The following is a 13,689-nucleotide window of genomic DNA, read 5'->3' as shown; positions in this document are numbered from 1 at the left end:
TGAGGAGTGGTGGAGATCGAGGAAGGTGGTAGGAAAATGCCGACCTTGCGGAAGGAGAAAGAGGAAAAGAAAGAGGGAGAAAACAAGAACAAGAGAGAAAATCATCCGAACGGCAGCAAAACCCTCGCCTCCTGCCACTGAAAAAGGCCATAGGAGACCCTTTGGTGGTGGTGAGGGTGGGGGTTGTATAGTCTACATCATGTGTCCCAAACTCGATCCGCCTATATCACGTGTCCCAAACTCAATCCACGTATAGTTCGATCAATCTAAAACTCCTCTTACAAAACAATAAATAAGGTGATTTCCAATTTCCCACTTAATTCCTACATATTGGATTGAGGCATGTGAAAAACAAGTTATGCTTTACTAAGTTCAGTTGCTAACATATAACGAGGATTGAATCAGAATGCTTTCGTAATAGGTCTTCGGCATTACCCAAACCGGGGGAGGCCAAAACATCTTTTTTCCATCACCTTTATAACCGGGCACATCTAATGACTCGATCATCCCATCATCTAGGTTGTAGATACCCATATCAAAACTTACTACTTCGAATTCCGCTTCATGGAGCTCGCGATTTTCATCGTTGAAGTAAATGCAATTTCCTTTACAGCCAGGAAAATTAACCGACGAAATTGACCACGACGAGTTCTTCCCCAGAAACATCTCCACCCAAGTCTCTCACCTCTAACCAAGAGGAACAGCTGACGTCTAGCTTGTAAAATTTGAACCCACAAGTTCTATTTGCTATGTACGAGGGTGCAAACTGTAAGTGGACACTGCGGTCCACAGAATACTCTACCAAGTACTGTCGCTCCGTTTCTGTCCTTGGTTGAACTATTTCCATGATCTTTGTTAATTACTTTCAGGTGAGCTCTTATAACTTCACAAATCAAAAGGCGTCCCTTCAGATCCAAAGCATATAGTCGTCCCCCAAAGAATAAAATATCCGCATATACTAATCGATCCCCATGCAAGTGAACCCATTTTTTTTATATCCCTTTCTACAAAATGCCAATCTATTAAATACACCATAGGCGGCCACAGCAATATAGTCGTCGTTGGCGGGACTTGTCGATAGGATAGTCTTATGCATAAAATAGTCTCGCACATGCCTTGCACTTAACGTATACGCATGGCCCAAATAATCCCGCAGAGCATACTCGTACCCCGAGTCACTAGCTAGGATCATATTTTTCGATATCGGAAAAACAAGACCTTGGTGGAAGTTTTAGTTGAGCCCTTGTGAGTGGATTGAAGAGCCGTAATGAGGAACTATCCTCACAAGTAACCACTCAACCCTGGGAGGATCCTATGAACAACTTGCCTTCAGCTAGCTCAGGCAACTCCAAGTGATAAAACTTCTTATCAAGTGGGCTGAACAATCCACAAGTTGTGACACTATTATTACGAGATGGTAGCAGTAAGCATGGAGATTGGTGGAACTTTTGGTGAGGCAGCTTCGGCAAAGTTGAGTGCCACAACGCACAAACAGAACGGAGTCGAACTTTATCAGCATAAAGAACGACACGCTCTTCTATGACCATTGACCCATTATTACCGCAACATTTGTTCGCTACACCTGAAAGAAAATGAGAATAAATATAAACAAAAAATTAAACCACTTGAATCAGAGGCATTGAAATACATTTTTCACAACTAAAAATCTTCACAGTTTTCATTTTACTACACACAAGAAATACGGAGTCTTTCCAATTGCATTTGATGATAAATCAAAAAGAACATGCCAAACTAACAAAATAACGACCTCCGATAACTACCATCCAGAAAATCCTTCAAGAACAAGAGAGCCCACTTAAAGACTATTTGAACCATTTTATGTGACATGGGCCAAACAGCGACAACATGCAATGATACAAATGAACGTGTTCGCGATTGAAATGCAGAGTACATAAGGGTCAACAATCTTATTTGATGTGGATACAAGGTTGTCAAATCAGAAATCGAATCAAGAATTGAAGTGGCCATTTTAGATTGTACTTAAACATGTTGAAGATAGCCACGTCTCTATCGGGAAAAGGTTTGTAGCATCTCTACGGAAAAAAAGAAATTAAACGAAATTATTTGGGTTTTTTTAATTGATAGAAGAAATCATTTTACATAATATATGAAGTACAAAGTACAAAGTCTGTACACTACGTCCCCCTCAATGCCCAAAGTACAAAGTCGGGACACTACATCCCCCATAATATATGGAGTTGTTTAAGAGACTTTAGGCAGTTGAACACTGCTGTGCTTCCGTGTCTTCACAAAAAGACCTTAGGTTAGCGCAACCATCTATCACTAACTTTTCTAGAGACGTTAGGTTTAGTAACTGGGTCAGAAAATAACGCAGCTTATTCAATCCCCGTATTTCCAGACATCTTAAGATTTTGCTGCTCTTTTCAAGCAGATCTTCAACTAAAATCATAATATTTTCCGAATCCTGATCTGTCAATATGTTCAAGGAGGACCTATGCGTCAGGTTATATGATCTTTCGAGGGGCAAATCAACTAAATGTGTCAAGGATGAAATCTTTATCTTCTCAATGGACAACGAATTACCTGGAATGGTTTACTCATGGAGTGGCACTGAGTATATCACAGAGTTGGTTAAGATTCTCAGTACCAAGTTTGTTATGAAAGATCTTGGGTCACTAAGCTATTTTCTTGGTATTGAAGTGCTTCAACATGGCTCTGGTATTATTTTGTCACAAACAAAATATGCTACCGATCTTCTTACCAAAGCAAGGATGCAGGATTGTAAGTCTAATCCCTCTCCTTCTTCTTCTAAACCTGCAGTTTTTGACCCAGATCCTGACTTTGTTGATGTACATTGGTATCAGACTATTGTGGGCTCTCTTCAGTATTTGACCCTCATTAAACCTGAAATCTCTTTTGCTGTTAATGTTGCTTGCCAACACATGCACAACCCTAAATATAGTCATTTTGTGTCTGTCAAACGCATTTTAAGATATATCAAAGGCTGTATCCATGAAGGTTTACACTTTGTTCCTGGTTCTTTGCAATTAACTGCTTTCATAGATGCTGATTGGGCAGGGGATTACTTAGACAGAAGATCTCATCTGGTTATTGCTTGTATCTTGGTCCAAATCTTATATTGTGGTGTGCCAAAAAGCAGCATACGGTTGCTTGATCATCTATTGAAGCTGAATACAGAGCACTTGCTCAAACAGCTGCGAAGTTTCTTGGATGCGACAACTTCTAGTAGATTTGCATGTTCCTTTTTCTATGCCTCATGTAATCTGGTGTGACAATATTTCTGCCATAGCGTTGGCCTCCAATCCTATTTTCCATGCTAGGACTAAGCATGTTGAGATAGACTATCATTTTATTAGAGAAAAAGTTCTCAACAAGCAGATTCAGGTCAACCATGTTAGGACTCTTGCTCAAATTGCAGATATATTCACCAAATCTTTAACTGTGGATAGGTTTCTTTTTCTCAAAGCCAAACTCAGGGTGTTTCCCACACCCCTAAGTTGGTAGGGGGTTATAAAAGAAGGGCATTAAGGTCATTTAGTTGATTAAATGGTTATTTTGATTAGTAGAGGAGATTAGTAGTTAAGTAGGTTTTGGTTATCTGTTGTAATAGAGATTAGCTGTGAGCTAATCAAAGGATATAAAGGGGTTTTCCTCATTGTAACAATTCAGAAAAACAGATTACGATTGAAAGAGAAATTGAAAGTCACTTCTCTCTTTTCCATTCTTTCTCTCTCTCTTTCTACATCTTGATATGTGATTCTGTTCTTGATTGTTAGATAGACTTCAATTTTTCTATATGGTTATCAACCGAGGGCACTTCGAGATTGATAAATTCTCAAGGCTAGGAAACAACTCCTTCATACTCATGGCACCAACAGTCAACCATGATATTTTTTTGGACCATTCTTCTAGGTTCATCATATTACAAAGAGCACAAGTTTTCTCAATGCTGGAAAAACAGCTCCTCCTGCTGCTGCCGCCCCACTATTGGTAGTATTAGCGTTAATGCCTGCACCTGATCCATAGAATTCCGTGCCAATATGCTTCAGATTATGAAGGCTATCCAGGTCAACAATTTTAAGATGTGGAAGGTGTTCGAGTGGTGGAACTTGCTCTCAAAGTTTGCACTCATGCAATTTGATTCTCACCAAATTTTGAAGTGGCCGAGCATCTCTTGTTCACATCCACAACGCAAACCTTAGTCCTCCAAAACCTGAAAGAATTTATCCCCTAAGGTTCTTGTGTGGTTGAAGCCCTTCCAACATTTCTTTATGCTCAACGCCTGATTCCGTAATCCCCCTACGCCACCAGTGGTACACCAACTCTTGGATGTTTTGTTTTCCCAACATATTTGCTGTTTTTGCTTCTTCGCTATTTTTCACGTGTTGGAGGTTGTAAATTTTTAATTTACCTCTTAACTTGCTCAAACATCCCAACTCCTCAATTTTGTGGCCTTTATCCTCACCCACGACAAAGAAAGTTAGCGTCCGCAAGGAAGTCAAATCCTCTAACAACGCTGGGATCACTTTACGAAAGTTGCTATCGCCCATACAAAGATATCTCAAGCTAAACCAATTTGTGGAATTTTTCCGGAAACTCTGAGACAGACGGCAATCTGAGTGTTTTCAAATTGTAGAACTTAGTAATATAATCTGGCACTTTTTTTTAAAAAAGACTTGGAGAGGTTAAGATATTTCAATTGTATGAACTTGGCTATTGAAGTCGGAAACTCTTTGGCACCAGATTTCCTTTCTTAGGGTTTTGTCCTTTGGAAAAATAGAACAATTAGCAAAACAATGCTTTAAAGATGGTGATGGTAAGTCGTCGAAACTATACCTTAATACTGGTAGGATTCCATTTCTATTACCAAGTGAACTCCATAATCCACTCTTCTTGATAGACTCCCATTCACTTTCGTACCTCTTAGTCCACAATATGCCTCCTAATGCGTTTATTGCTAAGGACACACCCTGACATTTCTCTACCATTCTTGTACCAATATACAACAAAGATTGAGTTTCTCTTGGCCCTCCATTTGCAAATGCCTTTTTCCTAAACAGGGTCATACTATCCTTAAGTGGTAGTCCGGGCAAACAATGAGTAAGACGGAGATATTTTTTGCATGGTTGATACTACATCCATGTCGCGGTTTGTGACTATAATTTTGCTACCCTTGGAGCCACTGGTTCCTTGCAAAGAATTTCTCATGCACTCCCATTCGCTTTCACTTCTATTCAAAACATCATCTAACACTAGCAAATACTTTTTGCCATTTATTTTTTCTCTAAGCTTTTTCACTAGTCCTTGAATGTTTTGTATCTCTGATTTGTTTCCAATAAGAGATTCAATCATCACATTCAACAACCTTTCAAATTTGAAATTATCAGACACACAAATCCACATTCTCTCATCCCCGAAATTTCTCACAACCTCCTCATGATTGTAAACTAGCTGAGCAAGGGTTGTTTTCCCTAACCCAGCCATTCCTACAATGGCAATGACAGATAAATCTTCTTCCACATCAGAACGGAGCAACATGCCTATCACTTTCGAGACATCAACATCCCTCCCCACAACTATCAAATCATCAATATAGGGTACAGTCCGCCTGAATTCCCTAGGTTCAACGCCCCTAGTGCCTATGAGGTCATCTGCTGGTGTAAGTCCAATGGCTTTTGCGCTATTGCAAATATCATCTAACAGGTTGATAGTGTTGACCTTGTTAGCCATCATGAGACCAATTGCGATGTGATTTTTTTCGAGGGAGAAGAATCCACGTACCATATTTCTCATTCGGTTTTGTACCTCACACTTCCTTTGATTGTCCTCGTGCTTCAACTCATCCAGCAGATTCTCGGCATCGCTGGTCACAGCATTGAGAGGCTCTAGCCACACTTTCAAGGGTTCTGATGTTATTCTTCGATTCTCAGCTTCACATAACAGAGCTTGAGTCATTGTTAAGCTTTGGTGGAGCTTTTTGAGGTTTCCCTTGAAACTCCATGCTAGGCTGATCTGCTGGTTCGCAAGGGTAATCAAGCGGTCCAGGATTACCTGAGCATAAGAGTTGTGAACAGACACATCCATTTTTTTCTTCTCTTCCGGGACAAGAATTAGCTTAGAGAATACTCCAAAGAGAAGGGAGTTGTATAGAACAAAGGACTGCTGTAAGAGCAAGTCCAATGGGGATGGAAAGGGGGTTGTCGAACAGGAATTAGCTTAGAGAATACTAGGCGTTAGATATCGATTTTTTTGAAGTCAATTTATACAACACTTTGTCCTAACGATCGAAGGGATTGGTCCTTTAGAAATTTGTCTGACATGTGTATTATCAGACTCGACTATTCTGAGATATAATAAACCAAATATATTTCGGAATATCATGTCCGGCCTTATACTTGATTTAAAAATAAATAAAAGTCCACCCTCATGTCCTATTCGAAGAATTGGTCATTGCCAACTACTCAGCCATTTCTATATTAATTACTCCTACTAGAGATGCTGTCACTCACACCTCTTCATAAGTGTGATTCTATTTGAACCCTAAAATCTTTTTTCTAGCCCCATTAAATATAACGTTATTTACCTGACAATTTTGTCCCTGGATAAACTTATAAACAAGGTAACCCTAAGCTCCGTTTGAAACTAGGGGAGATATGAAGAGAGGAAGAGAAAGTTTAACAAATTCCCTTCCCTTGGTTAGTTCTTAAGGAGAGAGCAAGTAAAATTTCAAACACAAATTAAACTTTTTCCCCAACTTCTCTTTAACTTTCCCTATTTTCTATTTCTTTCTCCAAGTTCCAAATAGAGAAGAAAAGCATAATCTCTATACTTGCACTCACCAATGTCACATTGCAACTGCAGCACACCCATTTTGGTGATTTTACAAGAACTTCCCATCTTTCTCTTGCCCACTTCTCTCATTTCTTCTAAGTGCTTGTCTGAGTGAGTTTCGACTCAATTTTAGTGATTGCCATCCTAACGGGGTCATGTCCGTCTAAAGTTCCCATGACTCGGGTTTTGCATTTTTTAGAGATTTGTAAGGGTTAAAAGCCCAATTTGGTATATTTTTGTTAGGTAGAATGTTTGTATTTGGGATCATTATTTTGTATTGGTTAGAGAAAATATTAGTCTCAATTGTTGGCTTTTCCCTAGCCTAGTAATTGATTTTAGTGGAGAAGAAATCAAAAAGGAACAAGAAAATGGATTGCCTTAGCATTTTTGTTTCTCGGCAGAACAGGGGAAGAGAGAGAGGGCTCTCTCTGGATCTCACGTTTTTGGAACAAAGGGGCAGCTTACTCTCTTGCCCTATTTGCATTCAACATCACTTTAAATGCTAAGGCATTACACATGGGCTTTACCTAGCAATTGGGCTCATAACAAAACAAATAAATTTAGCCCATCACAAATATAAAATATAGCCCAAACACAAACATAACACTTAGTCCAATTACAAAAAGATATTAAAGCATTAATTTTAACACTCTCCCTTAATGCTTTGTTGTAACACCCAACATTTCTCTAAAATATTGAAACTTTTCCTTTGAAAGAGCTTTGGTGAAAATGTCCGCCACTTGGTCTTCGATTGCACAATACTTGAGTTGAATCTCTTCATCTTCCACGGCCTCTCGAATGAAGTGATGCTTGATGGCAATATGTTTGGTGTGGCTATGGTAGACGGGATTCTTTGTCATTGCAATTGTGGATTTGTTGTCACACAAAATTGGAGTAGCCTCTCCTTGCTTTTCACCAACATCCTCCAAAATCCTCCTTAGCCATATTGCTTGAGAGGTTGCCAATGATGCCGACACATACTCGGCCTCAGCGGTAGATTGCACCACGGTTTGTTGCTTCTTAAATGCCCATGGGAAGACACCCGAGCCAAGAGAAAAAGCATATCCGGAAGTGGTTTTCATATTATCGACACATCCGGCACAATCACTATCACAAAATCCTAGCAATTTTGTATCAACATTCTTCTCATGCAAAATGCCATAATCAAGTGTACCTTGTAAGTATCTCAAGACCCTCTTAGCCACTCCAAAATGAGTTTGGCTTGCATTGTGCATGAATCGGGATAACATGCTTGTAGCATACATGATATCCGGCCTTGTGATAGTCGAGTACAACAAGCTTCCAACCAAGCTTCTATAAAGAGATTCATCTACCTTTTTGCTTCCATCTTTTTTTGATAATTTTTCATTCACAATCAAGGGAGTTGCAACCGGCTTGCATTCTCTCATCTTGAACTTCTCAAGAAGAGTTCTTGCATACTTTCTTTGACAAATGAAAATATCCTCTTTGCTTTGATAAATTTCAATGCCCAAGAAATAATGCAAGAAACCCAAATCACTCATTTCATACTTCTTCATCATGTCTCTTTTAAAATCCTCAATCATTTTCACATTGCTACCGGTAAAAACCAAATCATCAACATAGATAGAAACAATGAGAATACCGGTATTACCTTGCCTCATGATGTACAAGGTTGGCTCACTTTTGCTTCTTTGAAATCCTCTTTCATTGAAGTAAGAGTCAATCTCACTATACCATGCCCGGGGTGCTTGCTTTAGCCCATATAAAGCCTTCTTCAACTTGTACTTTTTGTTCATTGCCATTGACAATGAAGCCTTGAGGTTGATCAACAAACACTTCTTCCTCCAAGACACCATTCAAGAAGGCCGATTTCACATCAAGTTGATACAAGAACCATCCCTTCAATGCCGCTAAGGCAACAAGAGATCTAATTGTGTCATGTCAAGCCACCAGTGCAAATGTCTCTTGAAAATCGATTTCGGGTTGTTGAGAATACCCTTTTGCGACAAGTCTTGCTTTGTGCTTTTGAATGGAATCATCGGGGTTGAGCTTTGTTTTGAAAATTTGTGGGCACGCGCCCCGGAAAGTTTTTATTTGTAGAATTGGGTGCAGCCCTTTTTCGGAAAAGCGCGGCGAAACGCTTCGATTCAGAGTCGCCACTCGGGTTTTAGCGGTGAAAACACCCAAGGAACCGAACTCGAAAACGTTTGCCACGTTTGTTTGATTTTGAAAAAGGCTTGTAGACTGGACCGTCGTCACCTTCGATATCTGAGGTTCGGGAGCCAGGTTACGAGAGGGGAAGGGTTTTGTGGCACTCCTCTCGCCCAATCCGGAGATCGGTCTCTACTTGGGCATTTTTGTGAAACATTTGCATCTTTCTCTCATTTGATCATTTTTTAGCCAGTTAGGGCGGGGGAACAGTTAAAGGGGATTAAAACCATGGCAGCTTGAGATTTATATGACAAAATGCTTTACGGATGATTTACTTGCAATGATATATATAGATTGAGAACAAGCACTGAGCAACCCGAATAAATTGGAGTACACTGCCCTGAAGGGTCGTGAGCAGGATCCACACCAGCATGCACTGGCTGAGCCATTACATGCTGGAATGACTTGGGCACGCCATCAACAAACTGGCGTACTCCACTTGTTTGGTTTCTCAGTCTCTGTTTGCAATCCTCTAGGCTCTGGAAAGGGACCAGTGCACACGCAAGACAAACCACGCAATTAATGAAGCAAAATATATACAGTTACAGACAAATGAAAGTGGCTTCAAGCCACGGAAAGCAGCAGAATACCCCAAAAATAGTGTGGGGACAAAAAACAGGCCAAGATCACACTAAGATGCAAGGGCCAGCCACTGGATCGTGGGACAACTGCCGTACGCCAGTCATAGAATGTTGTACGCAGGTGTGACCATCATCCAGTGCATGGCTTTGCATCATCTGGGCTCCGAAACATGACCAGAAGGATCCCAGAGGCCTTTTAAACAGATAAGGAGTAAGTATTGAACATTACAGCTAAAGCATTTCTGAATATAGAAAGCAGTAAACTGGTTCTTTAGCATGCTAGGGTGGTTGACTGAAAGATAAAATAACAGAAATGGTGATCCATGATCCCCACGCCAGTAGTGCTTGTTCTGCCATGACTGGCGTACGGCATTTGGTTACTGGCGTGCACCGTGTGTCACCCCATACGATTATTGTATTTTACCAGTTTAAGGCCAAGACTAGTATAGTTTACTAGCCTGGGCCTTACTGGCTCCCCTCAGGAGTCGAAAATAGAAGAGAACATAAAGGTGGTATACCTTTTTGTATTGAGGTTTAAAGGGGGTATTGAGCTTAAGGGTTGAAGATGGAGGCTTAGAAGGTGGCTGTATGTCAGCAGGGTGTATGGGAGTGGGTTGCTTTCCTTTCTTTTTCAATGGGAGAAGAGAAATGGAGAGCAAGAAGAGAGGAGAAGAAAGCCTTATGCTTCTTAATGTGTCTAACCCCTTGCAAATGAATGCAAGGGGGGGTATTTATAGAGGGGGAGTGACTGAGATCAGTTTGATCTAGGGCCTTGTTTGGCTGGTTGGCACAAGGATGGAGCCTCCCATGCATTAAATGCATGGGACTTGCCTTGATGGGGGGTGTAGGAGAGAAGGGGGACGTTCCTGCCAAATGTAATCATCAGGGAGACTGTGGCCGACGTCAGGGTGGCACAAAAGTCTCCCATGCATTGTTTGGCCTTGTTTGGCTGGTTGGCACAAGGATGGAGCCTCCCATGCATTAAATGCATGGGACTTGCTTTGATGGGGGGTGTAGGAGAGAAGGGGGACGTCCCTGCCGAATGTAATCATCAGGGAGACTGTGGCCGACGTCAGGGTGGCACAAAAGTCTCGTCCATGTGGCTGAATAAAGTTGATTTGACTGGATTTGACCGGCATGCGCCATACATGGACCGGCGTGCGCCAGTTATAATTGGGTCAACGGTCGATGACCGACACGTGGCAGATAACTGGCGTACGTCGTCAAGGTACTGGCGTAAGCCAGTTGGGTTTTGCTGGGGCTGTTTGGCTCTGGTTTGAAGGGTTTGAAATGGGTTGGAAAGAGGTTCGGGACGCTCAAAGCTCAAACACACCATCGTCCTCAGACTGTTCTCGACTATGATCATCATTAGGGAAAATAAAAGATCGACAAATAAAGTTATCTGAACAGTCCAGAATGGGGTGTATACAGAAGCCCCCCTTTGACGGCACTTGAAGCACCATTAACTGGAGATAAGTAACGTCAAAGGTTTTCTAGACACCATCTTCAAGGTTATCCAGAGTACGAGAATTTTGAAGAACCTGTTTGATTTGAAATTGGACGAGTGGATCGTCGTTGATTTGAAATTGGACAAGTGGATCGTCGTTGATTTGAAATTGGACGAATGGATCGTCGTTGATTTGAAATTGGACGAATGGATCGTCGTTGATTTGAAATTGGACGAATAGATCGTCGTTGATTTGAAATTGGACGGGTGGACCGTCGTTGATTTGAAATTGGACGAGTGGATCGTCGTTGATTTGAAATTGGACGAATAGATCGTCGTTGATTTGAAATTGGACGAATAGATCGTTGTTGATTTGAAATTGGACGGGTGGACCGTCGTTGATTTGAAATTGGACGGGTGGACCGTCGTTGATTTGAATTTGGACGGGTGGACCGTCGTTGATTTGAAATTGGACGAGTGGATCGTCGTTGATTTGAAATTGGACGAATAGATCGTCTTTGATTTGAAATTGGACGGGTGGACCGTCGTTGATTTGAAATTGGACGAATGGAACGTCGTTGATTTGAAATTGGACGAGTGGATCGTCGTTGATTTGAAATTGGACGAGTGGATCGTCGTTGATTTGAAATTGGACGAACCTCTACTTGGGGATGACTTCAACTCGGGTACCAATGCGACTCAGGGCAATTTAGAACACCATTTGAGAACGGACCCCGTCGCATGGGGCGGTATTGGGCCCCAGGCCTAATATGTACTGGCGTACGGTAGAACCATACTGGCGTGCGCCACGTTTTGGAAAGATTCGAGCCCAAACCCGGCCCAATTGTCCTTTACGTTGAATAAACTGTTGCAGAAGGCAGGGAACCGCCATTCCTTCAGTTTTCGAACTCCAAACATCCCAAGACTCTCCCAAATCTCCAATCTCTTCCTCAATCCTTCACCCTTCTCATAAACCCACATACCCACGCACACCCATGGCGGAATCCGGAGGCGGCAATGGGGGCAATGGCAGTGATAGAGGTGGTGGTGACGAGGTTCGGCCAAGGGGCGAGCCCGAGAGCCCTCAAGTCGACGATCAATCGCTAGGCGAAGCCCCGTCGGCGACTGGTGCAGGGGTTCCTGGTGGTTCGAGCGGCGGCGATGGCCATGCAGTAGAGGCAGTTGGTGGAGACGAGGGGCGTACGCCAGGGGAAATGGGGTGTACGCCAGGTTCTGTGGGTACAGTGGGTCCTCAGGTTCGGCGATTGGACCCACGGAGTGGTGTAGAGGGCGTGGTGATTACTGGTCTGGGCTCGGTTAGAGCCGGCGGCAGTGTCAGTGGCAGTGGTGATGGTGGTGATCGACCTGGGACGCTACCGAGGGATCCGGCGAAGGGCAAAGGTCCCGTGGTCGAGGAGGGAGTATCCGGAGAGGTACCCATGGAGGAGGTGGAGTTCAGGCCTGTAGTGGGGTCCTCGGCACACGTACCCATCACTCGGGGGGATTTTGCGGAGTTCGTGTCTGAGGAGGAACTTGGCCGTTTGCTCCGGGAGAACCCGGGAGTGGTGGCTGCGGTGTTGGCAGCGCGCGAGGACAGGCTTCGGCAGGTTGAGAGGGCGCAGGAGGAGGAGCGCCTGAGGGAGGAGGCCGAGAGGGCCAGGGCCGAGGAGGAGGCCTTCGTTAGCGAGACCGAGGCGGCCGAGGAGGCTCAAGGGGAGGTGTGGTCCTTTGAGCAGGCAGTGACACTTGCAGAGTCCATTCGGCTGGCGCCCCATGCTAGGTTCGACGCGGCCACATACGTTTTGCCCGAGCCGCACCTGTTTATCCCATCTGGGGTTGAGAGCCTTGGACCTTTACGGGAGAGCTATGACACGGAGCTTATACTGATAGACCCGCAGAGACATCTGTCCGTGGACTGGGCACAGGTATTCCTTTGAACTTACTTTGATATGCATGCCTTGTCATTTGAATCAATATTTAGCTTTTAACTGTCGTAGCCTAGTTTGTAATGAATGTGGGCTAGAATCTTGAAATGTGACTCGACTGAGAAAATAGAATATGAATAGCATGCCTCGACTTTTGAAACTTGACTTGAATGATAGAACTCTTGAAGTAGTTAAATCGACTTGTAGAGTGCCCAGGGTTTCGACAAAACCGTTAGTGCCAAAACCTGAATCAAACATGCGCTGTCTCGACTAGTAAGATACTCCTTTGAACTTGAACCCGACTATGTAGATTGCCGTGACATGTTGGACGCCCGAATGGCGTGCCCCGTAGTTTAAATCGACCACATTAATGAGCAAATCACTTGCGAAATCGACTGAGAGGTGTACCTCGAGAGGAATAAGGCCTTGTGGCTCGGGACTTGCCTGAGAAGTACCTTTGACCTGAGAAGTACCTTTGAATTGATTCGACTGATAGCAGCACCGAATAGAGCAATACGAGTGTCCAGTAACTTTGTTCGACCTTTATGATACCTGTTTCGACTGTAGAGTTACCTTTTGAAATTATGAATTCGACTGACTACTTGAGTTCCAATTATTGATGAAACTCTTTTTGCTGTCTGTCTTTGTCATGCAGAGGGGAGCAGCCAGCACTCTGGGCCATGGAGGTCCAGTGAGCTCACTTGAGTTG

At 42.9% G+C, this 13,689-nt stretch overlaps 1 protein-coding gene across 1 annotated transcript; it reads right to left on the bottom strand.

The window, feature by feature from the left end:
• Positions 1-5,076: 5,076 nt before the first annotated feature.
• On the bottom strand, positions 5,077-6,087 carry LOC131299520 (disease resistance protein RGA2-like). Its single transcript, XM_058325109.1, has one exon. The coding sequence runs from the start codon at positions 6,085-6,087 to the stop codon at positions 5,077-5,079; it is 1,011 nt and encodes a 336-aa protein (XP_058181092.1).
• Between the last annotated feature and the right edge of the window lie 7,602 nt (positions 6,088-13,689).

Source organism: Rhododendron vialii, chromosome 9a, assembly GCF_030253575.1.
Source record: "Rhododendron vialii isolate Sample 1 chromosome 9a, ASM3025357v1".
Classification (NCBI taxonomy): domain Eukaryota; kingdom Viridiplantae; phylum Streptophyta; class Magnoliopsida; order Ericales; family Ericaceae; genus Rhododendron; species Rhododendron vialii.
The sequence above is the reverse complement of the archived record's forward strand: the minus strand, read 5'-3'. Positions and strand labels throughout refer to the sequence as shown.

Coding starts and splice junctions, on each gene's coding strand:
- LOC131299520 (XM_058325109.1), bottom strand. CDS start 6,087: ATGGATGTGTCTGTTCACAACTCTTATGCTCAGGTAATCCTGGACCGC.